Genomic DNA, 27,896 nt, shown 5'->3' on the forward strand with positions numbered 1-27,896 from the left:
AACCAACCAAAGAAAAAAAAATAGCCCTTTTTTCCTTCCTACTTCCCCCCCCGCCCCAAACCCCTCTTACCAGAAAAAAAGAGGAAACAAAAAACCCACAACCCCCCAACGTTCCTAAATAAAAAAAAAAAAAAAAAAAAAAAAAAAAAAAAAAAAAAAAAAAAAAAAACCGCAAGATAAGGTAAACCAGCAGGCAGAAAGGGTAATGAGTAAGGGCTAACAGTTTCAGGGTAGGACTCATATTTGCAGGGAAACATGGCCCTATCCTAGCTTGCAACCCATGTTGCTCTCTTCTCCATTCTCCCCTGCGTGCCCTAGAATGAAGAGGGGGTGGGCCTTGGTCTTCCTCTGAACCCCCTCTCCCTTGTTCTACCTCTTCTCTGCTCTGCCCAGCCTGACTTTGCCCTTCCCCAGTTTCCTCCACAGCCAACGGAGTCACTCTCCCATTCCATGTCAGCTGTTTGTCTTCCTCCTCGGATTCAGACTCTGACAGGGGCTTGATGCAGACAATATGGCCATTGGCAATGTATTGAGGCAAAGAAAATATGAAGAAACCAACATTCCTGCAAGATGAAGAAAGCAAACACTTATCAGTAATATAAGACAAGCTCTTATGGTTATATAAGACATGCTTATGGTTGGCTTGGACGAATAACAATTCTTCTTGAAATAGCTCAGAAACAATGTTGTATTTCTACAGACGTTATTTTCCCCCAGAAACTTGAGGTTCTCTCTTTTTTCTTTTTGAGAAATGAAGACAGGTAAAGAAAACAGGTAGTAATGGGAAACACTATGCAAAATGCACTCTCGTAGAACCAGTAGTAAAAAAGGGTGAATCCTACCACTGACCTAAAGGTTTGCTATACTTCTATGATTCAGTCAAAACCAAGAGCAAACAAAAATTGTAGCAATTTTTTCATATTAATTTTAAAGATTTTAAAGATCTTTGAGTAGTACAGCAAGGATTTTCAATACTGAAGTATGACTACATGGAAAGTCTGCTTCTGCCTGACTGTTGAGATAAATATTGTGAGCATTTCTCTTGAATGTCTTATATTAACAGGAGAAGGAAAGCTCTTTCTCTAAAGAGTCCTCATCAGTATAATGGAATCCACAGGAAAACCTTCATGACCCAGATTGTTGGGGGCAATATTTTGACTCTGTAAACCACTTAGAGAGGGGTGTAAAGCACTGTGAAGCAGTATATAAGTCTAAGTGCTATTGCTATCTTTACTTCATTAGTTCAGACGCTAAAATATGATACCCTCCCTGCCTTTTTCTGGACAAAGCATTATGAGTTTGTTCATAAATTTTCTGTGGATGTTTGGTATGTATGAAAGATACTGTATTATCCATCCATCCAACCATCCATCCTTTTGATATCTGTAAACTACCCCCGGAGTAGTTTCGACTTGGACATTAAATACTATAGTACAGTGTAACACAGTGCACTGTAGTATAACATAGCATAGTATAATAAAATATGAAATGTAGAGTAGTCAATAGAGGATTCTAGAAGTCCCAATCAGATGACACATAGGTACTATGTGTAGCATATAATCATAGATTTCAGATTTTATTGCAAAGATATAGTCTGGGCCTTCTCTTGAATGTTGTTAGGCAAGCCTTCCTTCCTTCCTTCCTTCCTTCCTCCCTCCCTCCCTCCCTCCCATAAACACCTCAGATGTTTTTTGCTTAATTTATTAATTTTGAAATAAAGCCACCTGAGAAGATAAACTTACTGATTGGCTTGTAATATACCCTTAATCAGTTAGAAGCATAATGCCACACACCAGCAGCAGAACAAAGTCCATTTAAACAGCAAAAGCTTGGATATTTTCAATTATTTACCTCAGTGTCCACTCCTGGCTTAAACACTGTTTTAAGAGCTCAGTAAACTCCTCTAAGAACTGAATTATGAATGGAGGTTGTTGTTTTTTAGCTGACACTATGCTCTAGGCTGGTTTGCCGCTGTCCTGGTTTATAAATAGTCTCCCATATTTGATGCCCTAGGGCAGATATCATTCCAAATCATGGGATGTTGACTATAATTATGGGAGTTGTACTCCAGCTCATATAAAAGGACTAGTGTGGGGCAAGGCAGCTTTTCCATATTACTGTGGTGTGGTGGATGATAAGCAGTTGCTAAGAATATCAACAGAGTCATAGGCCTTGGAATTGTCCCTAAACTAGTTTCTTGAAAGTTGAAGGACTCAAGGACGTTCTGTGTCATCTGCCTTGGTCCTGCAATTTAGAAGGAGAGCCAGGAATAAATTCTAGCTCTGTAATAAATTCTTCACACTATAGTTCCACTAGGCAGAAAGATCCTTAGATGGCATTTCTGTTTCATTTCTACTATTGTATATTCACATATGATCATATCCCTCTATAAAAAGTGTTTAGGTAACTGAAATTAACCATTCCAGCTTTTGTCAATTACAGAATGTGCTCTGCATAAGAAGCTGCTAAGAGTGGATGTTCTTTAAAATCAAATGTTTCCACTTGAAACATATATTCATTATAACATTGTATTCTGCTGTATGCATTTTTATAATTCATGGGTGTCACATATGTTAATTTCAAACCCTTATCTTCCTTTTAAGCAAATAGTGATATCTGATTTCTGTTAAAGTCAGCTGTCTGCAAATTATTTGGAGTCAGAGGGCTAAATATTCTGAAGGAAGGTCAAGGAGGGAACCTGAAAAAACTAGCCTATTTCATGACTACTGTCTCAATTATTTGAAGTGCAGTTTTGTCACAGTAGAAATAGAGGTGGAAAGGAAAGCAAGTCAAACAATAAAGAGATCAGGGGAGCCAGCAGGGGAGTTAAAAAAAAGTCAAGATGGCGGCTAGGACTGCATGTTCAAAACCCCACCTCCCAATGTGCCACTTTGACAGACACCCTATCAGGAATAAAGATGACAAAAAAGCATTTATTTGATTAAACAAGATGCCGGCAATCTAAAGGAACCACATACCATGTTCTGCTCCTTTTTCCTTCTATAGCAGAGCTCTCCAAACTTGGCAATTTTAAGACTTGTGGACTTCAACTCCCAGAATTCTCCAGCCGGCTGGAGAATTCTGGGAGTTGAAGTCCACAAGTCTTAAAGTTGCCAAGTTTGGGGACCTCTGTTCTATAGCCTCCCTCTAACCTGTGTCTTTAATATAAGATGGGCTTTCCCAAATGTAGCAACTTTAAGCAGTGTAGACTTTAACACTCATGGCTGGCTAGGGAATTCTGGGATTTGAAGTCCACACATCTTATAGTTGCTAAGGCTGAGAAACTGATATATGGAATCTCCCAGAAAAAACATCTGATGAAGATAGAAGGAAAATCTGCTTGCTATCCCAAACTTGTAAACACACAAAGACCTTCCAAATAAAGGCTAAATCCAGGAAGTGTAACAAGATGAGCAACCTGTTGATCACACGATGATCAACATCTGGGACCTTGCAATTGAGTGCAATTCGACCAATCCTTGCAGCAATAGTGTTGGAGGCAGGAGGACTATTTCAAGGAAGTGAATGTTGCTCAGAGTCATCTTGAACTCTGCAAGATTGGTGAAAAATAAATTTAATAATACAGAAAGTATTATTACAGAGGTGGTATTCAGAAGGTTCTGACCAGTTCTGGAGAACCGATAGTGGAAATTTTGAGTAGTTCGGAGAACCAGCAAATACCACCTCTGACTGGCCCACCCCATCTATTCTCTGCCTCCCGAGTCCCAGCTGATTGGCTGGGTCTTCTTTTGTTGCCCTGCACAGGAGAACAGAGCTGGAAAGCAGGTTAGTGGGGTGGGGAGGGAATGGAGATTTTGCAGTGACCTTCCCCTGCCACGCCCACCAAGCCATGCCCACAGAACCGGTAGTAAAAAAAATTTGAATCCCACCACTGGTAGACAAGTGCTTAAGAGGGCAAACCTGTATTCTCACTTGGAGTGGGGTAGGGATCTTTGGCTCAGCTGCTTCAGTACTGTCACATGCTAGTTGAAGAATTCTGAAAGTCCATACATCTTAAAGTTGCCCTGGTTGAACACACCAGCATATTAACATCCATAGAAGTTTATCAAAACATAAGAAGGATTAATGATTACATGGAAAGAACAGAGATACAGAATTGGCTCAATTGATGAAGCAGAATCGTTTTATAAGGAATTTTTTAAAAGAAGAGAAACAGAGATAGAAGAAGAGACTACCTTAACTGAATTTCAAGAGGACCAAATAGAGATGGGAAAAGAAGAAGGTGCAGTAGGTGGACAAGTGGAGACTAAAGAACAACGTGAAGTAAGATCAACGAGAGCCGTTAGACCTAAATATAAATCATAACTATGGAGGAAAAAAAAATTGATTTCTTTGAATATAAATGGACTGAATTCAGCTACTAAAAGAAGGAAAACTTTTCATAAAATAGAGAAATTAAAATTTGATATAATTTGCTTACAAGAAGTACACATTAAAAAACAACATCAACAATTATTGGTGCGACTCAAAAATAGGGAAAATTTTTACTTCTTTTGGCCCAGTGTAAGAAAAGAGGAGTGGTATTGTATATTAAAGAAACCATTTCAGCAAAATTGATTTATACTGATGAAGATGGAAGAGTACTAATGGTTGAAATAGTGGATAACAATACAAAGATACTTTTGGTTGCAATCTATGCTCGAATGATAAACAAAAAGATTCTATAAAAATTACATATGAAAATAATTGAATTGGACTACGCTAATATATTTATAATGGGAGATTTTAATGGAATTGTAGACAATGAATTGGACTACACAGCAAAAATAACACGACAAAATAGGAAGATCCTCCCTAAATCCTTTTTGAAATGATAGAGGAACTAAATCTAAAAGATATATGGAGAGAAAGAAATACTAAAACTCAACAATATACTTTCTACTCGAATAGACATTCATCATGGTCCAGAATAGATATGATGTGGACGTCAACAGAATTATTATCTAATATTCAAGAAATAAATATTGAAACAAGTACATGGGCAGATCATAACCCAATGACAATTAAATGGAAAGGACAAAAAGAAGATCTAGATGGACATTAAATAATACTATTTTAAAGGAAAAAGATTTTACACAGTGGATGGAAAAGAACTGGCCTTCTTTTTAATGAAAACAGAAAAGAAGATACTTCAATACAGAATGTTTGGGACACAATGAAGGCATATGCAAGAGGATTGATAATGGAATACACAAAGAAAAAAAATATTAGAAAGAGGCAAATGATTAAAACTTTAGAAGATGATTATAAAAATTGGAAAAAGAATTACAGAGAATGCCACAGAAAAAAAGATATTAAATTTAAAATGGATATAATTAAACATAAAATGGATCAAACAGAGAAAGAAGAATTGGCGCAAAAAATTAGAAGTGCTAAACAGAACTATTTTGAGGATGCAAACAGGCCAGGTAGATGGTTAGCATACAAACTGAGAAAAGAGAAAGAATCAAGGAGAATACCACAGTTAATGGATGAACAGGGTCTAGTCTGTCATGGTAATAAGGAGAAAAAGAGAATTATTCGAGATTTTTATGCGCAATTATATAAGCAGGAGGATTTTGATGAGGGAAAATTAAACAGTATTTACAAAATGCCAACCTACCCAAGATATCTGATGAAACTGGGAAAATGTTGGAAAACCCTATAACAATGATGGAATTAACTGAAGCACTTAATAGACAGAATAACGGGAAAGCACCAGGACCAGATGGTTTCCGGCAGAATTTTATAAAACATTACAAGAATCATTGAGCATTTCAATGTTAGAAATTATGAATGAAGTTATGATAAATAAGAAAATACCTAAAACATGGTCAGAAGCTTATATTACGCTTATTCCAAAAGAAGGGACTGACCCATCACAAATTAAGAATTATAGACCTATTTCTTTATTGAATGCAGATTATAAAATATTTGCTTCAATTTTGGCAGAAAGGCTTAAAAATACTTAAATAATTTTATTCATTCTGATCAGAATGGATTTCTACCAGAGACAAATTAAAGACAACATGAGAGTAATTTTGGACACTTTGGAATATTATGAGGCACACCCTGAAAAGCAAATGGCTTTGATATTTTTAGATGCTCAAAAGGCATTTGATAACGTGAATTGGAGATTTATGTTATTATTATTGGAACAGATGGGTTTTGCTAGAAAATTTATTCAAGCAATAGAAGCTATATATTATAAGCAAACAGCAAAAGTGATGATAGATGGAGAATTTACAGACTCTATCAATATTAAAAAGGCACAAGACAAGGATGTCCACTATCCCTTTGTTATTTGTATTGACTTTGGAAGTATTAAATAGAAATATTAGAGAGGATACAAATATAAAAGGAATGAAAGTTAAAAAGGAGGAATTTAAATTGCAAGCCTTTGCGGACGATTTGGTCTTTATTCTGGAAGACCCTCTAGAGACAGCTTTAAAACTACTGGAAAAGATAGAGACGTATGGTGAGATGGCTGGCTTGAAAATAAATAAAGACAAAACAAAGATTCTGACAAAAAATATGTTATTAAGGCAAAGAGAAGAGTTGGCAGACTTATTGAAAATTCAAGTTACGAATAAAGTTAAATACTTGGGGATAATTTTGACGTCAAGATGTACTACACTGAAAGAGAATAATTATATTAAACTTAAACAGCAGATAGCATCTGACTTGAAAAAATGGGAAAATCTACAATTATCTTTGATAGGTAGAATCTCAACAATTAAAATGAATATTTTACCCAGAATTTTATATTTGTTTCAAACAATACCAATTAGGCTTGGTAAAGACTATTTTGATGAATTAAATAAAATGGTGTTGAAGTATATATGGCAAGGTAAGAAAGCGAGAATAAAACTAAAACTTTTACAGGATGCTAGAATTAGAGGAGGATTTGGCCTTCCTAATTGGGAGTTGTATTATCAAGCTGCAAATTTAATGTGGGTTAAAGAATGGATAACGTTAAGAAAGTCTAGATTACTGGCATTGGAAGGACATGATTTATTATTGGGTTGGCATGCTTTTTTTATGGTATAAGGGAACTAAATCGCAGGGTTATTTCAGAAGGCACTATATACGGGAATCGTTATGGTTGAATTGGGAGAAAATTAAGAAACAATGTTATTTGAAAATTCCAGTTTGGTTATCAACTATTGAAGCTTTTTCCTATCCCATAATTTATAAGAAGGAACAAACAGTTAGATATGGGGAAATACTGGATGAAAAGGGTGAACTTAAAACGATGCAAAAGCTAGAAGAACAAGATATAAAGATGAATTGGTTTTCATATGCGCAAATACACTCAAGGTATCTTAAAGATTCTAAAACAGAAGGATTTTATGATAAATTGACTGATTTAGATGGGATTTTGACAGGTGCTGATGAAAAAGTGATTAAAAAACTATATAGTTATTCGTTGGAAATTAAATTAGAGGAAGAACAAGTCAAAGAAACAATGATTGTTTGGGGAAGAACTTTGGATATGGGATTGATTTAGAAAAATGGCAAAAATTGTGGTCTCAAAATTATAAAATGACAATGTCAGTAGCATATAAAGAAAATTTGTATAAGATGTTTTACAGGTGGCATTTTCCCCGACAAGAATAGCAAGAATGTTCAAGAATAAATCCGAAAAGTGTTGGAAATGTCATCAGATCCCTGGCTCATATTACCATATGTGGTGGACTTGTGAGGAGGCCAGGAAATACTGGACTAGAATTCGCATATGGTTGGAAGAAATGACAAAAAAACATATAGATTTGAAACCAGAGATTTTTCTATTGGGAATCTTACCTGATACATTTAATAAAAACTTAAAGTATTTGATTGTAAATGTGTTAACAGCGGCTAGGATTGTATTTGCTAGAAATTGGAAGAGTGAGAAAATACCATTAGAGGAAGAAATTATTAAGAAAATACTGGAATGTGCTGAAATGAGTAGATTGACATTTGAAATTAGAGAACAAGAAGATAAACAATTCTATGAAGTTTGGGATCTTTTTATCAATGGTTAGATAAAACAATATAATAATAGAATATATATATATATATTGGTTTTGATAATATTTTTAGAATATTATATTAAGATAGATTTGGTATGATTTTACGATTTGTTATAAATTAACTAAATTATAGTTATCTCGCTTAAGCATGAATTAGTTAAATTATAGTCAAATGATTGTTTAATAAGGATATTAGGATATATAATTGTTGATTGATAATATGAGTTATTACGTAACATAATTATTATGATGACTATGAAATAGATGCACAAAAAGGAATGATAAACCAACCGATACACTGTCTGTAAATTTATGAAGAATGATGATGTTCTTATGTTATGTTTTATGTTTTATGTGTTTTTATTTGTTGTTAAAATCAATAAAACTTTTATAAAAAAAAAAAAAGAAGTTTATCAAAACAGTGCACTTCGAAACAAGAGATATATTAGCTGTTTATTTCCATTTAATTTTGTGAAGAGGGCAAAGGATTTTCATTTAAACCCAGAACTGAGGGGGAAGATCTGATCATTTACTGGCTGACGAGCACTGGTGGTTTGACAATGCCTTGTACTCGGCTAATGGCTGTTGGTTCATTGTGAAGTCTACAGCCTTGTAAACTTGTAAACATTCTGTGCTCAGAGCTTCCTAAATGTCCAAATAGATCCACAAACTGTCAAAACAGCCCAGATCAATCTCTGGTGCATTTAAAAATTGGCTGCCTGACAGACCTTGGGCAATTGTTCGAAGTCAAATATTGTATGGGTTTGAAGGATTTGGCCCTTGGGCTTTGATACATACATTTCCTACTTCATTGGTTCTTTATAATTAAATGTACCATTACAAAACTGGGGGCTTTCTGAGGCATTAATTTAAAATTAATAATTTTTTTGAAAGAGAAGCAGCGCTACTATTTGGAGACACAAATGGGAAAAAACAGGCTTAAATAGACAAAAGCTTGGAAGGAAGGAAGGAAGGAAGGAAGGAAGGAAGGAAGGAAGGAAGGAAGGAAGGAAGGAAGGAAGGAAGGAAGGAAGGAAGGAAGGAAGGAAGGGACACAAAAGCACACATTTTATTTCTATTTTAATGGAGCTTATTGCCAAACAGATTCTTCATAGCAATTTGCTTAAATACCTTGATTTTGTATTTTGACTCGTACTTTTAAAAATGCTATTGAACAAGACTGAAAGAAATATCCCATCCAATAGTAAATCCATTGGAAACAAAAAGTCCTACTTCTTAGGAACAAGTATGTAGGTCAATGGCATGAAATAGCATATTTCATTCAGAACTCAATTCCAAGGTGAGGATTTCAGGACTGCCAGTGAGCCTGTCTCTTGTTATGTATCAGTGATGTAATGATGGTTTTTGAGAAATCTTTTCATGAAAACTTAAACAATTTTTAGCATCTAATTCTATGCATGAGAACATTATAAACTGACCTTTTTAAGGCAATTATGATTTTAATTATAATTATATGTATATATACAATCTCTTTCAGGGCCAGTTGAATGGATTCCTAGATGTTTTGCAACAAAGATCTTTGAAAATTGAAGGATGTGTCAGTGAAATAGAGGCTTTGTTTAACACTCTAGAGGTAGGTTGGGCAAGGAACCTGCTGAATGGGTGCCATCATTTTAGTTAAGACAGAACTCACTAGATTGCTTAGTCACTCTGCTAGTCAGGGCTGGCTTTTACCATGTCTCACAATGCAGAGCTCACACAGCCCTTGAAGTCATCTTATGGCTTGTTTATTTGTGGTATGAACTAGCCAAAATTTTGTTACTTAACTCACATATTGGGCAATGCCTCTTCTTTGTTGGTTGAACATAGTGCATGTTTTATACATAATGTAAAAAGGATTCAGATTATTTGGGATGAGTTCAGAACAATGAGTTCAGAACACTGGAAATGAATAAATATCTTATGAAGAGAGAGAGAATTGGATTACTGTATTTTTAGCCTTCAGAAAAAAATTGACAGTGAGCTATGGGAAGAAATTAGGGTTATCTTTCCTGAATTCATATAACATATTAAGTTATAATGTAGGATGTTTGATTTGGGTTTTTAGTCTGTTGTGAGAACTGAGGCATTGTGATTTCCATAGCTATTTATTAGGTTTTAATACTATTGTAATCATATATTTGGCAATGATATGTTGTTTAGCCATATATGAAAAGCTGTTCTTCATTGGATATATATTTCTGTTAAGAATTTTGATTTTATTAATAAAAACTAATACAAACTAAACTTAAAATCTTAGTGTAAACAGGTTTTGTGACACCATGTCTCCTCTAAGATTACAAACAATTATCTCAAGGTGTAATAACAAATTTTGTTTTAACTTGATTAATTAAACCAATTTTATATTCCTTCCTTTTCCTTTTTGTCTTTAGATCATTTAAATATTATCATAAGATTTGATTTTTCTTCTTTGTCCCATTGTACAGAGTTCTTCAAGGCTTTAATAAACTCTTTTTGTAAATCCAATAGGAAAAAATTGTCTTGGTTAATTATTTGTATTTTCCCTTTGAATTTTAAAACATCGGCCAATTTATTTTGTAGCTCTGGTGAAGCATCTTTTTCCAAGTAATTTTTGGCCTGCCAATTGTAAATTTACTTTTGATATCAACTCTGTCTTATCAGATAAACGTTGTTCTGCATCAGTCTTTTTTCCAATAAATCTTTTAGACATAGTGTGAAGCCCTTCTTCAAATGCCTTAAAAGTTTCAAGTAGAAGAAAACCATAACTTCTATTATATGGAAGTGCAAGATACAAGTGAGTCCACAGGTTATGGTTATAAAAAAAACACACATGGCCATAAAAGATAAGATGGCAGCTGGGATACTGTGATCAGAGCACAGCCTGTTTTTTAGTATAACATACATAAAAACAAAACATAGCTTTGATTACACCATTATGGAGGGTATCTTACTTTTTTGACCACATCTAGGAAGTCTCCCCTCATAAGATGCAATATAATGGTCTTCTTGAATATAAGAACCCATTGAGCCAAATGCCCAAGTTACATTGTGAAGGCTTGCTTTGGTTGAATATGCTCAGTAGTGGTGTATTATTTTGAAGAATTTTACCTGGAAAATTAGCTTAGAAGTCTCACCTTCTAAAAGAGAAACATTTACAAGGAAATTTAATTTAATGTTTCGTGCTGGAATATTACATTTTCTTCTGACCTCTGTTCCTAGGACAACTGTAAGGAAAAGGAGAAGTTATTAGAAGAGCAAAATGAAAACGTGGTAAAGATGGTATTTGGTCACCACGAAAGAAAGTCACAGAATTTTGACAAAGCAAGGAACACAAAAATGGAATATCTTTATGACCAGATGGTTAATTTTCAAGACTATATTGATACAGCAAAGGAGACACTAGAAATGATAATAAAGAAAACTGAGGAAATTGATGATTTTGCTTTCCTAAAGGTAAGTAGTGCAAAGATATATTATGTTAGCCAAGTTTGGGATCATAGGAAAAATAAGTCTATGATTGATATTCTTTGCTACATAGCTCTTCATGGAAGCAGATTGGCTATTATTTATCAGCAGGCTCATGATTGGGATAAACTTTAGAGGCTTCAATCCTATACATTAACTGAGGAATTAGATCCACTGAAGTCATTGATGCTTAATTTTGAAATAAAATTCATAGGATTTTTGCCATGAGATAGTTTGTGTAGGAGCAACAACACCTAAATTTCCTTGCCAGATACATCAAATTGAGGAAAGCTTGTAACATAGTCTCCATCTCTATAGTATTTTCCTGAGTTTATTTTATGTTGTACTTGCATACTTCCTAAAGGCACTGGTGGGACTATCCTGGGCTTAATCTCCAAATCCATTAAGGACAGACACTTTCAAAGTACTGAGGGAGACTGGAAGTCCCTATTTTTATTTTACTGTAACTTGATATACATCAAGTTAGGGGAGATTGAACAACTGGCTCTTCAGTGCAGCCAGAATAATCTGGAGCTGAACACGTTTAAAACTGTAGAGATGAGAGTGGATTTTAAGAGTTCTCCTATTCTACCAACACTTACTATATTAGACAACACAATATCAACAGTAGAGTCCTTCAAGTTTGTAGGTTCTATAATCTCCCAGGATTTGTAAAGGACACCTCACATCAGAACCATCATTAAAAAAAGGCATGACAAAGTGTGTTCTCCTGCATCAACTCAGAACATTCAGACTGCTCTAGGAACCGTTGATGCAATTCTACAGAGGAATTATTGAGTCTGTCATTTGTATTTCTATAATTGTCTGGTTTGGTATAGCAACCAAATAGGATGGGTACATACTTCAACAGATAGGAGTGCAGAAAAAACATTGCAACCAGTCTGCCTTCCATTGAGGATCTCTGTATTGCAACGGGTTAGAAAGAGGACTTGAGAAAATATCTATAGACTCTTCACATCCTGAACATAAACTGTTTCATATCCTTACCTTAGGACACTGCTACAGGGCATTACGTGCCAAAACAAGTAGAGTGCGTCATCACTCTGCTGAACACTTAATTCCCACAGCACTGTCTTATGTCTAAGTATATTTACCCGTATAGTATAGCTGTATTGCTATTATGCTTCTCATGTTTTTAACTACTTTCTCTTATTGGTATCATTATTATGTTTATTATTACTTTGTTGTTTTGTATGTACACTGAGAGCTTCTACACAGGAGACAAATGGTCTGTGTGTCTAATCACACTTGTCCAAATAAAGCTGTTCTATTCTATTCTATTCTATTCTATTCTATTCTGTTCTATTCTATTCTATTCTATTCTATTCTATTCCATTCCATTCCATTCCATTCCATTCAACTCCATTCCATTTATCAGGCTGCAAAAATTCAGACAATCACCAATGACCTCAAATTATTTTTCTATTCATTGTTGCCATTCAAGCAGCAAGCTTGTTTTGCAGACAAAGAAGGATCTGTTTTCTCCAATTTGGCATTTAGCTACAACAGAAAACCAAGCAAAAGACCCTTAAACTAAATTAAAACAAAAGTGCAGTATGGGCTAGCAGTTAAGGCACCACTCTAGAAACCAGGAGTCTGAGTTTTAAAGCCACCAGGTGACTTTAGGCCAATCACACTCTTTCAGCCCAACTCACTGCACAGGATTGTGAAGTGAATGTTTACCGTTTGAGTTATTTATAAAAATAATAAAGTGGGATAAAAATCTAAAAAGAAAACACCTCCAGTTTTTCCAGCCACCAACGTAGTTGGACGTCATCAGTTTGGAAACATCTAGATCTTGTAATGTGTATAATTAAAAGTAAAATAAAATAAAAAGGCTGAAGGATGTGTGGGTGGAATCTTCTTAATATAGAATACTCTAACATAAGCTTGCCAAGGCTCAACTGCTGCTAGTAGTGATGATTTAATTCAGGTCCCTGTATGAATTACTAGGATACTGTTTCTCCTTCAGTTTTGCACATTTAGAGGTCAGGGTTTGGTACAAATATACAAAATTTCTTTAAAAAATGGAAATCCTGCTCTGATACATGTGGAGCATGTCAGTAAACAAAATCTTGCGTGTTTTATATTCAGTATGTTGAATAACATGAATCAATTAATTCCCTTTCTTCCCCCTTTTAGTCATCTGAAGAAATAAATAAAAGGTATTTGAAATGTAGCTTTGATGCATTGTGGAGAGAATTAGGATGAACATGTTTTAATACTTTAATCCTGTCAAGGTCTGTTGGAGGCATGTTGCCAGTATAAATATCTCATTTTAGAAATGTCTCGATGAAACAAAACAAAATTGGTGTGCTTGGCAGTGATAGTCAAGAATTGGAAATATTCTGCATGAATTTTATAACTCATATTTTAAATACTAATAAGTAAGGCATGATACAATCCCATTCCCTTTTTCAATAGCATCTGCAGAGCAGTTCAAAGTGGGCATTTATTGCGGTTATATAAAATCTATTTTAAAATTCCAGTTGCATTCTGTAAAATGTCCATATTCATGAGTATTTAGGTTTTGTTGATTTAATTACTGTATTAGATGAAATGTTAATGAAAATGATCCTGAATGCTAGTTTGGTAAAATAATTAAATTTTGACCAGTGAAAACTAACTCCAATTAAGTATGAATTTGTCCTGTTATTTCTGATTCCTGTATCAGAAGAATTAGGTGTTAGTAATATTGTCAGCCCCCCATCCATCTTGAATCGGATTTGGGGCTGCCACAAGGGAGGATGGGTACCGTGGGAATGAAAGTAACGTGAGAAGGGAGGATAGCTACAACAACATTCTTTCTCCAGCGCTCAAGGCCGAGTCGCTGGAGTTTAGAGGAGAGTGACTAGACTTGGTGGGAGTTCAGAGTGGAGGTGGATTGGAGAGTGTGACTTGAGGGTCATCAGAAAAGAGGGCTGGGTGTGAGTCTAATTTAGCAAGGGAAAACGTGGGAACTCAGATTTGAGTTTTCCCAGATGTGCCAATATGACTCCTGTAATAAATTCTTACTTGGATGGACTTTGTCTCTGAGTGCTGAATTGAAATGGAGAGTTTGGTTGAAACGCTGACAAATATATTGCTTCAGGATAGTTTCACAAGGACTCTCCCAACGATCAATTTTAATCAAAGGACTATTTTATAGGGCTTTCCAAAAGATCTGGGAACCCATATGTTTTCTAGAAAACTGAAAGGTGATCTAAAAATGCCAAAATTATTCCTCCTATAGTTGTGAATTCTTTGGATCTGTTGCTGCTTTTCAGCCAAGAAATCTTGCAGTTTTTTGAAATTTAAAAGAAGTTAAAAGAAAAAAAACTTCAACAATTCAGATTGGGTGGTGGGAAGGGGGGAGGAGTGAGATAGAAAAAATCCCTCACCGATAGACATTTAAAATAATTGTTCCATGGATTTTGTTGGAAATGAATCCAGATGTTCTGCTCACAGTAGATTTCATAGTTCAACAAACTCTATTAGTATTCATCTTTCTCCTATAAAAGGTTTCTGGAAAAAAGAGGTATCATACTGAATATTGCATGCAACCATCAAGCAATGTGTTGTTAAAAAGGAGTTTTAAAATAGTGAAATTTGCATTTGAAAAGAGAGCATCAAAAAGATTTAAATGGCAAAGAACCCTTAACACTGAGCATGTAAGGTCTTGGCCAACTTACATTAAAAATGACATAAATCAGGGGAATACATTCTCCTTATGTTAGAAGATACTGCATTATGAAATTGCTTGTAATTTTTTAAAAATATGTGGATAAATACAGAAACACTTTTTTTTATTAACATAGATACTAAAGGAGGCAGGTTTTGGAGTAATCTGTCCATATTTAATAGACAGCAAGTATCCTTTTGCACTTCAAAGTTTTTATTATAGATTCCTCAGCATTGTTTCCCATTTTGTTCTAAAACATGGTATGGTCTGGAGTTTTTGTTTGTTTGTTTGTTTTTTATATATTATGTAGTAACATAAGAATTGTGATATATAAATTTTCCTTTGCATTTTAATATTAATTGTGATCCATATTGCTACAGCTGGTTTGACAAGCTATGATTGAAACAAATTGTATTGAGGAGCATGTGTGAATTCAGTCAGCGTAGTAACAGCTACAAAGGAGAGGCTTTGTATGAGAATCAAAAGGTATATCCAGCCAATGGAGTGTAATCATATGAGATTGTAGAAAATTTTATCTACTCACAAATAGCATTGCTTTGTGTTCAGAGTTACATTCCATTGAGATAAGGAAGACTCCTTAGTGTATTATGCCTGATTTTATTCTGAAATATGCCCACTGGCCCAGAAAAAAAAGAAAAAAAATAGAGATACCAGAGAACATTTTGGGAGACCAGAATTCATAATGGGAGCAATTGGCTTTTTAGGAAATTGATGTTTGTAATTGACTTCACTCCCTATGGCAGCCACTATGTGAGAATATGCATAGTGCTGTATGCTCTCAAAATTCCAGATGTGCTCATCAGCCTAAAATGATTTGGGGATACCTGCAATAAGCTATATGATCTACCTTCAGTTATGAATTCCTCATTACCCAAATTAAGTCCTAGTTCAGAACATCTTCAAGACCCAATAGAAGTTAAGCCAGTGTTTCTCAACATTGGGAACTTTAAGATGTGTGGACTAACTCCCAGACTTCCTCAGCATTATGGCTTAAAAGTACCAAATGTGCAGCACTGGCTTTCTCTCACAACTTATTGTCTGAAATAAAGGCCAGACTGATACTTATATTCCCATCCATTTACAATAATGTCACCTGACTTTGTAATTAATAGGATAACAACCGTCTGTATTCAGAATAAAGGCCTGATGGCAAAGATATATCCCCTATGTGTATGTGTATGTTTGTGTAAAATCTTCACTGCAACTTTCCTCTTTAGCCTTTACTTGTCTACATAAAATACAAATCCTTTAGTGTTTACGGTTGACCTATTTCAGGAATAATTCTTTGCTTTTAAATGATGACATACCACCTTTTTGCATAAACAGGCTGTCTGATACTTGTCTTAGAGTTAAAAATGTTTTCCTTTTTTCTCTCTGTAAATAAGAGTTAATAGCTTCCAATTCTATTTGCTTTTGTTTCTGCCTTCTTTTTTGATATGAGCTCCATGCTGTTAGCTCCTTTTTATGGCAACTATGGCATCGGTTAAATTTCCTCCTTGCTCAACCTATTTTTTGTTATATTTACAAATATTTCAAAGGATAGTTTTTATTCTTCCAGTCTTGTACTTTTCATTATGATCTTAACATCAGGGGTCAGATGCAAATATTTTTACTACCGGTTCTGTGGGCGTGGCTAGGTGGGTGTGTCCATGTGACTGGGTGGGTGTAGCTTTCTTTTTTTTGCAACACACCCTCCCCCGTGCACTGTTATTTATTTATTTTTGCCTCCTGGACCTCAGGGAAGCCTCCTGGGTGAAGCAGTAAAACAGCGAGAGGTATCCCGGCACAGCTGATCATCGGAACAGCTGATGGTCAGGAGGAAAAAAAGAAAAGAAATACTGGTTTGGCTGAACCAGTAGCTGTTTTCTTACTACCTGTTTGGCCAAATGGTAACATTTTGTACTACCAGTTTGCCTGAACTAGGCCAAACTGGTAGAATACCACCAGGGGTGGGATTCAATTTTTTTAACAACCGGTTCTGTGGGTGTGGCTTAGTTGGTGAGTGTGGCTTAGTGGTCATGTGACTGGGTGGGCATGGCTTGGTGGTCATGTTATTAGCTGGGCGTGGCCAACTCAATATCACTCACATTGAGGCACGCATCTCCTCTCCTGGCCTCTCATGACTGTGGGGATGCTGCAACAGTTGTAAGCGTGAAAAACGGTCATGTCACTTTTTTCAGTGCCATTGTAACTTTGAATGGTCACTCCACACAAGCAAAGTACCAGCAAAGGAGGAGAAAAAAACTCCAGAGACGTTCCTGAGACAGGAAGTCTAGTCTTGCCAAGAATGTAATAAGGGAGAGGCAGTTTCTGTAAGCAACATCAGAATGTTTTCTTCCTGCCTTCCTTACAGGATTAGGCCAGTAATTTCTTCTAACAACCAGTTCTCCAAACTGCTTAGAATGTTAACAACCTAGCGAATAGGTGCGAACTGGTAGAATCCCACCCCTGAATCCCACCACTGCTTAACATCTTTGTGCTGCATAGCTGGACAGTTAGGTCTGATCAATAGTCCCTCCCTATCAAATAAGATTTTGGGAATATATAGCTGTTCTATATTTCTGCCATTCACCTGTGATTTTCCTGCCTGTAGCTGGGTTGGGTGAGTAGCTGTGGAAAGAGGTGAAGGTTGTAGGTAAAAAATACAGCAATGGGGAGGTAAATATTCCATGTCCTCTTTTGATACCTGAAAATGTCTAAGACTTGGACTTCAACTCTCAGAATTCTCCAGATAATATAACTATATTTGCATAACAAGTTAACTGTGGTTTACTTAAATTTAATTACTGAAGTAGCCAAGTTGGATGTATTAAAATCAATCATCCATAATTTAGACGTAGTGCATTATAGGAACATAGGAACATTGATGGGAATAAGGAGAGAAGTGATTGCTTAAGGTATTCTAAATATAATCTGACCCATTCTTTTCAAAAGTGTACTCAGAATTGTTTTAGGTATTGGTTGAAATATATTGTGTAAAGCCACAATCATTTGTTAGACAAACCAGCAACTTCTGACAAATTATGGATGGTGGTCTCTGTTGTGCGATGGCTCAATGGCCAAAGAAGCTGAGCTTATCAAAGAAAGCTGACAGCCTGGTTTCAAAAGCTGAACACCACATGACCAAGTGACCTACCATTTAGTTTCCCCAGCTCCTGCCAACCTAGCAGTTCAAAACCATGCAAAATCAAATAGATAAATAGGTACCCACTTTGGTGGAAGGTAATAGTGTCCCATGAACCTCAGCATACAATCATGCTGGCTGCATGACCACCAAAGTGTCAACACTAGCTTCCTCAACTAAGAAATGGATATGAGCACCATCCCCTAGAGCAAGGGTCTTTAAACCTGACAAGTTTAAGACTTGGGGACTTCAACTCCCAGAATTCCTGAACTAACATGATTGGAGGAAGAATTCTGGGAGTCCACAAGCCTTTAAGCTGACAAGATTGAAGACCCCTGCCCTAGAGTCAGGCTCGACTGGATGGGGAAAACTTTTACCTTTGTGGCCTGTAGATCAAGATCTCAACTGTATTACGAATAATAATGAATATTTGAGTAAGTAAGGCATTTGGTACATACATTATCCTAAGCCATATGGTATGTTATGTGAACTAGGCCATTATTCGTTGGTTAAAAATATGGTTTAAAAATCCTATCACATCTGCATGCTTGCTTGGAAATTCTGAAAATTGAAGTTCATACATCTTAAAGTTGCTAAGATTGAGAAACACTGTTTTAAAGGGGAAATACTGTATATCTTTTAAAAAACACTAAACCATGATTAGTACAGATCTAGTTTGCTTTTGCATGTGACATGCATTAAGTCTCAAGGCTTCTTTGAGATCTCATGTCTCCTTTGTTGCTGGGCTGGATAGTTCTTTCCTGCTCTGCCACGTGCTCTTCTTAAGAGTGCCAACATCATGCAATAAATGGAATGCTATTTACTAGTGAGTGGCTATAAATGGCTAATTAAGCAGTGTTTGGACTGATGACTCACCACTTGTACAGGCCTGCTCTAGGAAATTGTAGGTCTTGTTAGCTAGATATTCTTAGAATGCTTCTAAAGAGATGTATACATTTTCATTTGTATAGGTTACTTTCTATTGTGGAAAATATTGTGACTTTGGAAAAGATGCCTGCTGCTTTCTCACAGTTTGAACCTTGTGCGGGTGGCTTTACAAATAGCGATAGGACTTTACAACTCATACCTGGTAAGAAGCCCTTCTTCAAACCATTCCATGAGAGTGTTGAAAATATATCAATGCCTTAAAAAGGAACGTGTTGGGAAAGGAAATTTGGGGTTGCAAGCTTGTGCATGTAATTAGTAATCAGCTGAGTTTGAAGCAAAGGCTGATTGTGCCTAAGTATTTAGATTATGGCAGGGAAGAAAGCTGGAGAAAGAACAGCATGCTCTTTATTCATATTAACAAGGGAAGCAGGATCACTCATTATATAATGGCCTCCATTAGATGAAAAGACCAAATTCACTTCTATTTTTTTAAATGCTTCCAAATTGATATGCAAAAGAACATGAGGAGGAAGGCATTTTCAAGGTGGGAGAAGGCTGGTGTCAGGAAGAAACCTTCCCCTTCTGATGTTACTAATGAGCTGCAGTGGCACAGTGGTTAGAGTGCAGTACTGCAGGCTACTTCTGCTGACTGCCAGCTGCCTGCAATTTGGCAGATCGAATCTTACCAGGCTCAAAGTTGACTCAACCTTCTATCCTTCCAAGGTGGGTAAAATGAGGACCCAGATTGTTGGGGGCAATATGCTGACTCTGTAAACCGCTTACAGAGGGCTGTAAAGCGGTATATAGGTCTAACTGCTATTGCTATTGCTACTGCCTCTCTTTCAATCAAACCATTTCTACTCCATTTGATATTTTATTTAGCAAAATTTATTTTTTACTACCAGATACTTCAAAAAAAAAAACAAAAAACTAAATTGACATGCAAGAGATATTTCCAAAAAGTTGAAAACATAAGTGTATAGTCCAGAAATAGGCAATCAGTGGCCCTTCAGATGTTATTAAACTAGAACTCCCATTGTTTCTTATCATTGACCATCCACAGAAGGATAAAAATATCGAGATGGCAACTGTTGCTGAACTATCATATCCCCACCTCTTTTAGCATGGATCATGAAAGACATAAAAGAAGCAGGGCTTCAACTGTAGAGCATGACTTCTGTCTTGATTTTTAAATTTTTTCCTCCCCTACCCACCCAAGAGATGCTACTCTGACAGTTCTAGTTTGATATATCTTGAGGATCATCTCTCATTTCCTCCACTCCCTGGATAGTACATCTAGTGAAACTGCTTACTGTAATTTAGAGATGTAGCTTCCAAAAAAAAAGTGTGTATATGTGCAATGACATCCAGTTTAGGTGATGGTCTGTTCAATTGCTGGTGAGATTCCCAGATGCACCTGGTCCTTGAGACAATGTTCCTCATCTCAGGGCTCAGAACCCAATGAGATTCACTGCTGAGGGGGAATTAAATAAACAGGAAGTTATCCTGTCTCCAGCATTTCTGCTATTACATTGTTCTAGCTCCTTTCTGATTATTTTTATTTGTTAGCTAGCTTTATAGTTTCAAAGAAAGATAAAATACAAAATAACAAAGATAAAAAGGATTTTAAAAAAAGGGAGAGCATCAAAAGGGGAAAAAGTTAGAAAGTGAACGACAGCAACAGCAGAAAAGAAATTTGACTCCTGACTTTCTTCAATACAGATACAAATATATAATAATATTTTATTCTCAAGTATTTATTCTCAAGTAACAACATACAAACTTAACAACCCCTTAAAAATACACAGCATGATAATCACTTATTCATAGACCTTATACAATATACAGCATATATATAGATAGATAGATAGATAGATAGATAGATAGATAGATAGATAGATAGATAGTATTCAGCTTTGTACGAACACTATGCAGAAGCCTGATGATGGCAGATGAGATCCTGCCGAAACGTTGCTACAACTTTAAAAGCACAACTACAATGACGTGGAAGGAATACCTACATAAGTACCACAAAACTTAAGAAAACAAATATATATATATATATATATATATATATATATATATATATATATGTATATATATATATATATATATATATATATATATATATATATATATATATATATATATATATATATATATATCAGATTCTAAAATCAAAACTTCACTTTTATCTTTCTCAAACAAGAAATTCAAAAGTGGTCTCCATAGAAGCAAAGTTAGATAAACTTTTATCTTTATCAAAGCAATCAGTTTTGCCATCTCTGCTAGTTCCATTAGTTTCACAATCCACTTTTTCTTTGTGAGAATTTGTGTATCGTTCCACCTCTGTGTACATCAAAGTCTTGCCAGTGTTGTCATATATAAAATGATTTCTTTCAATCTGCTTATCTATGATGCTTAAAAGAAAATATTTTGGCTTCAATCCATTAGCTTGTTTTTGTCTTGGTTAATGTGGTACTTCCATATAGGAGACTCACTTTTAAAAACAAAAAGAAATGCATGTAGCCAGGAGTGTAAGAGCTATGTGACAATGCAGGTAAGGAAAAAAAAAATCAAGCAATTTTCACTTAAACAGATTTTCACTCTTGTGTTGTTGCTTGAATCTAAACATCATCAGTGCTCCACAGACCTGAGGGGAAAGATAAAAAATAAATTGCAAACCCAACATAGGCTGTTGTGATTCAGTTTGGTTGTGCTAGTGAGAAGAGAGTTGTTGATTATTGACCAGAAACATGTGTGTCCATGAAAAAAGATTAATCAATACTGTAGAGCCTCTAGATCAGAGGTGGTATTCAGCAGATTCTGACCAGTTCTGGAGAACCGGTAGCGGAAATTTTGAGTCGTTCGGAAAACCAGCAAATACCATCTCTGACTGGCCCCGCTCCCATATATTCTCTGCCTCCCGAGTCCCAGTTGATCAGCTGGGTCTTCTTTTGTTGCCCTGCACAAGAGAACAGAGCTGGAAAGCAGGTTAGTGGGGTGGGGAGGGAATGGGATTTTGCAGCAACCTTCCCCTGCCACACGCATCAAGCCATGCCCACAGAACCGGTAGTAAAAAAAAAAAAAATTGAATCCCACCACTGCTCTAGATAGCCTTGCACAACACACTTTTTTGGTGTTGTGAAACTCAGTCAACAGTAAAGAGGGTAACATTAGTTTTAATCCCTCCAAACTCCAGAAATTTGTTCTGGATTACATGATTCTTCATGGTATGTGAACCCACTGAAAAGTTTTTACATTTCCCAAGCTGACCCAATCAGTCTACCAAAAAAAAAAAAAAAAACCCCTAACAAAACAACAACAACCCCCTTCCCCAAGTTAGAGACACAGAGCAGTTAAAAATCAAGATTCTCCATTGTGGAAGTCGTGTGGCAGAGGCCTTGTTATGATTGATTTACAGTACTTCCTACCTGTAACTGCTATTGAACAGGAAAACAGTAGGCAATCTAACCAGGAATGCTTTTTATGTGGCACCTAATTGTGTTCCCATTCTCTTGCCTTTGAACTAGCTGCTGCATTTCCAGGAAATAAATAACCTAGTTTGTATTCAGTAATGGGAAGGAAACACATTATGAATGTCAGGGAGCTCTTTTCTTTAATCACAAGGAATCTGCTGGTGTCAGCAGGTTTTTTTTCTGCCAAAAAACCTCATGATTCTGTCAGAAAGTAACTTTAAAAAGTGGGTGAGTAGGGGAAATCTTCTTCCATCTAGTACAAATCTACCAAGAGAAGGAAAAGATGTGGTAGGAAGAAGTTTAATGTTGAAGTGTGACATTTTTAAACTACTCTTTGAACATTTCCATTTCTTACACATTTAGCTTCGTTCAGAATGTTAGCAAGTTATACTGATGTTGTCATTTCTCCATGAATAGCTATCTCTCTATTTGTTTCCAAGGCAAATTATGCATCAATATTTGAACATAATAGCATTTTTCTATCCAAGTGTTCCTAGTATAATCACTAAGCTGAATTACAATGTCTTTAGGGAGTGCCTTGGCAGGCAGGCAGTTTTATCATCTATAAACCTTATTGTGTATTTGTAGTTTAAATATTTTCTGAAGGCCACACTAGAAACCACCACATGCATCCTTTTGTTCTTTTCCCTGAAGGCATTTTTACTATATGACTGTACTGTACAGCTTGAGCTCTAGTGACAATGTATAGAATTGGGTCATTTAATTTTATTTATTCTGGCCCAGCCTCACTAATAGGCAGAAGGTGCCTAAGTCTCAGGTTGCAGAAGCCAGTAAAGGCAAGCTTTTACCCTCTTTAAAATCCCCAGCTAGACCAGATCTCCTGAACTAGGGTGTTGTTTCAGGTATAGTGATACCTTGGCATTCAACTACTTTGAAACTCATCAAATTTGGTATTGAACACATTTTGACATGAACATTTTGTCTAGGTACTCATCATTTGTTTGGTACTCAACGCACAAGCTACAACTTGCCAGTGTCAACTGCCTTATGACTCATTATATTATTGATTATGGAAACGAATTGTTTCATACTCATTGTTTTTGGCACACCTCTTGGAATCAGTTAACGATGAGTACCAAGGTACCACTGCATCATAAAGAGCAATAGTCCAATGGAGAAATACATTTCAACATTTCAACCATTTATCTGTCTGATTTCAAAATATGGGATGAAAAAAATGATGCTATCTGTATCTGTTAGTCAAAAGTCTTAGGCCAATCCTATGTTCCTATAAACAAGTAAAAAGAAATAATAATGAATTTAAGGGACAGCTCCAAAAATCTTGTTGGTACATTCTCTGCTCAATACTAGAAAAATGAAAAAAGTAGGAAATTGAAAGAAATGTGTTCGGTTTGTGAATTTACTTAATTTGCACTGCTCAAAGTTCTATTTGAGCTGAGAAACAGAATTTGAGATTCAACTCTCCACCTTGATTATACTGCTAAGAATCTACCAAATGTATGTGAAATGCCATGCAGCCTTTTTTAAAAAAAATGAAAATAGGTCAGAATAAATGTAAGATTATAAAAACTGAATAAAATTATACTTGACTGAACCATACATCCTTATAACTGATTACAATTTTCCCCCCCAGTCCCACATACTCCAAAATTACAGCCTCAGGATCCAAACTCAGCTACAAGCACATCGATTGCTGTCTATTGGACTGTGAATGAAGACAATCTTGTTGATTTCTTCCAAGTTTACTGTATGGAGGAATCCCTGGGAAGCAAAGAGCAAAGTGGTGTGTGAGTGTTTCTGAATGAGTATGGGGGAAAAGGGGGAATTTACAGAAGCAAAATAACAACAATAATGATAATATCATCAAGTATAGTAAAACCATCTTGAATATTTTTACGCATTGTGAGAAGAAATTGTATTGTTTTGCATCAGGTACTCAGCTTGTTAGTAATTTCACACTAGGAATAATTAAGATTGTTGTTAAGCGGGATTTCTACTGCTACTAGATTTAAGGAGGGGTTGTTTTGTCACATAGCTTGCTGTTGATAAGTTCACTTATTCTGTTACTATCAATGAGCTCAGGTAGTCCTCGACTTACAACTGTTCATTTAGTGATCATTTCAAATTACAACAGCACTGAAAAAAGTGAATTATGACCATTTTTCACACTTAGGACAGTTGCAGCATCCCCATGGCCACATGATCAAAGTTCAGATGCTTGATAACTAGTGCATATGTATGATGGTTGTAGTGTCCCAGGGTCATGTGATCATCTTTTGTAAACTTCTGACAAGCAAAGTTAATGAGCAAGTCAGATAAACTTGACAGCCGTGCTACTAATTTAACAATTTCAGTGATTCCCTTAACAACTGTAGCAAAAATGGTCATAAATTGAGGCAAAGTTTCACTTAAAAGAGAAATTTTGTAAATTGAGGATTACCTGTAGAAATTGCATTTTCTTGTTATTATGTATACAGACTACAAAGAAAATACAATAAAAATAAATAAATTTAGCAAATATATGATAGTTCAGAAAGAGATCATGTTAGAGCTATGGGATTGTTTGGCTCCCTACTAGTCTTTATGGCTGGTGGGATCCTGACCTTGGAAAGCACTCCACATTCATCTTAATCCAGTGGAGAATATAAATCAACATCAAACATAGGTGAGTCTAAATTCTTTTCTTTTTGTTGTTTCCAATAGAAGAGGAGCATTTAAAAAAAAGAACATCAAGTGGGAGGAGAGACACTTTGTGATATGACCCATATTCATTTCTTCCCTTTCCAACTGCTATGTAGACTTTTTCTGCCAATCTACTCTTGTTTAGTCAAATGTTTCACTTGCTGTTATATGAAGCAAAAGGGCATTTTCTATGGCTTCTTGCATGTTGCTTTTATTTTCTGCAGGCTTCGTTGAAGAATATCGTGTCATTGTAAAAGAGAGTAACTGCATTTTGGAGGATCTGGAACCTGGTCACTGCTACAGCGTATGGGTTATGGCCATAAATTATGCGGGATGTAGTTTTCCCAGTGATAAATCCATATTTAGAACTGGTAAGCTGTTTGGTTTTCTAAATATCTTTTCTCTCTCAATATTTACAGCTGTGCCCTAAGGAAGTACAAAGGATATAAGAACGTACAGAGGACCTATCATAAAATGGCTAAAATATGAGATTTTGGGAAGGATATTTTGTGTTTACACCTGCATGAGTGTTGTATAAATCAAGGCTTTCCAACCTTGGCAACTTTAAGACCTGTGGACTTCAATTCCCAGAGTTGAATTCCACAAGTCTTAAAGTTGCCAAGATTGGAGACACTGATATAGATAACTGTCTTAATCTTAAGTTTTACTCATGTGAGACTGACTTATCTGTTAGAGCTGGGGCTTCCACTTGACAGCTTTAAGACTAGTGGACTTCAACTCCCAGAATTCCTCAGCCAGTTATGTTAGCTGAGGAATTCTGGGAGTTGAAGTCCACAAGTCTTAAACATGCCAAGTTTGAAGTCCCTTGGGTTAGAGTTTATAACATGAAAATATCCTCTGATTATTTCCTTATATTAAACATATAGAATTGGGAACATACCCAGCCTTACATGTGGTAATTAGGATTAGAGGAAGTGTTAAGATGTTACAGGTTACAGCTTATGCATTTTAATTGGTAATTGGTATTATTTTAGTTAACTGACTGTTGTGTAAAATAATTACAATATTGATATTAAGAACAACAAGTAACAATAAAGAGAAGGAGAAAGAATAAAAATATATAAAATTACCTTCATCTGAGGCAGTGGTCTGCTGAAAAACATTGAAAGCTGGTAATTTTACTTTAATATACCTACTACTTGATCATCGCTCCTTAGAGCAGACATTAACATAGCAAACTTAGCAAGGAGAGAAGAGAAATATCATATAGGTAGTCATCACTTAACAATGGTAATTTGCATCAGAATTTCCATCACTAAGCAATACAGTTGTAAAGTGTGATATCATGTGACTGCCACTTAGCAACAGATGTATTTCTGTCATTAAGTGACTCTTGTGCCATCATTAAGCACAACATCACATGGTTGCCATTGACTTTCTTTGTCAGAAGCCAGCAGTGAAGGTCACAAATGACAATCGGTGACTGTGGGATATTGCAACCATTTTAAGCACTAGGATGGGTCTTTAGCACCATTCATTCAGCATTATGTTAAATTCTAATGGCCAATGAACAAGTGATAATTAAGAGATGACTACCTGTAATGAAAATAAAAAACAAACAATCAAGTGCAGATGGCAAAGTTTTAATAGGTTTGGAGAAAAATGTCTGGATTTTTGACTTTCGGTGTGTACAAACCAGCAATGGTAGCCTTTCTTGTGGTTCAGCAAATATCCCGCTATATTCACAGCTCCTCCAACTCCTGAAATAAAGTCAGAAGACTGCACCATCTGCTGGGACACCGCCACTATTCGATGGAGCACTAGCAACCTGAAAGCAACAGATTCCTTCACCCTTGAGTACTGCAGACAATATTCCCCTGAAGGAGAAGGCCTCAGGTCAGTCTCTTGTGCTTTGAAGAATAGATAAAATGCAGTGGGGGCTAGAGGGCTTTTCCCAGATTGTGCTTATGTCAAAGAAAGAGTGTTTTCTTTTCTGGATTTTCCTACAGAAAATAAAAAATCAATTTTTGCAGAGTTGTGACCATTCTGCCAGGGGTTAATCTTCGTGTCTATACTCCGTAAATCACAAATACCTTTATTTTGTGCTAGCAATGAACAAAAATAATTAGAAGCTAAGCCCTTTGCTCCTCCCCCTTATTCGGATAACTTCCAAGCTATTTGGAGAAGATTGGAAAGGACAGGGCCCGAATTTAATCGGATTAAGACTCCTTTGTTGTTTTCGCATGTATTTAAAAATAGCCAGTCTTTCCCTTGCAAACCAAGATCCTTCAAAGCTTGCAGTCTCCAATGGTATCTTGTTTTCTGACAATTGCCCTTCTATTATATGAGATACAATGAGTTGGTGTTTTCCCTAAATCACTTCATAGCTCTTTGCAAGTCCTTAGCATTGTTTTTGTCCTTCAAGATTTAATTTGCCATGTCATTAAAATGCCAAAATACAAATAATCTTATATTTCACCACTACCACTACTACTCATTTGGGGGGGGGGGGGGAATAGGATACTTAGGAAGTTAATGACCACTGTTGGAAAAAAATGTCCATCTGGGTTCAGTTCCAAGTGGGGAGAAAGACACTGGAAACATGGAGGCTTATT

General features: G+C 35.9%; 1 protein-coding gene across 6 annotated transcripts in view; it reads left to right on the forward strand.

Annotated features, from left to right (window-relative positions):
• The window catches only part of CMYA5 (cardiomyopathy associated 5), a 61,957-nt gene that overhangs the window by 17,512 nt on the left and 16,549 nt on the right, over window positions 1–27,896 (forward strand). For 3 of the 6 annotated variants that reach the window (XM_026670456.2, XM_087958324.1, XM_087958323.1), the window contains 7 exons: window positions 9,514–9,609; window positions 11,217–11,450; window positions 13,626–13,648; window positions 19,261–19,379; window positions 24,272–24,421; window positions 25,545–25,691; window positions 27,030–27,177. In XM_026670456.2, the coding sequence (XP_026526241.2) occupies window positions 9,514–9,609; window positions 11,217–11,450; window positions 13,626–13,648; window positions 19,261–19,379; window positions 24,272–24,421; window positions 25,545–25,691; window positions 27,030–27,177 (917 nt within the window). The remainder of the gene's footprint in view (window positions 1–9,513; window positions 9,610–11,216; window positions 11,451–13,625; window positions 13,649–19,260; window positions 19,380–24,271; window positions 24,422–25,544; window positions 25,692–27,029; window positions 27,178–27,896) is intronic. The other 3 variants (XR_015748207.1, XM_087958325.1, XR_015748208.1) reach the window with 3 other exon arrangements.

This window comes from Notechis scutatus, chromosome 2 (genome assembly GCF_049901735.1).
Source record: "Notechis scutatus isolate UNSWTSFEM ecotype Mainland chromosome 2, rNotScu1.2, whole genome shotgun sequence".
NCBI classification, from domain to species: Eukaryota; Metazoa; Chordata; class Lepidosauria; order Squamata; family Elapidae; genus Notechis; species Notechis scutatus.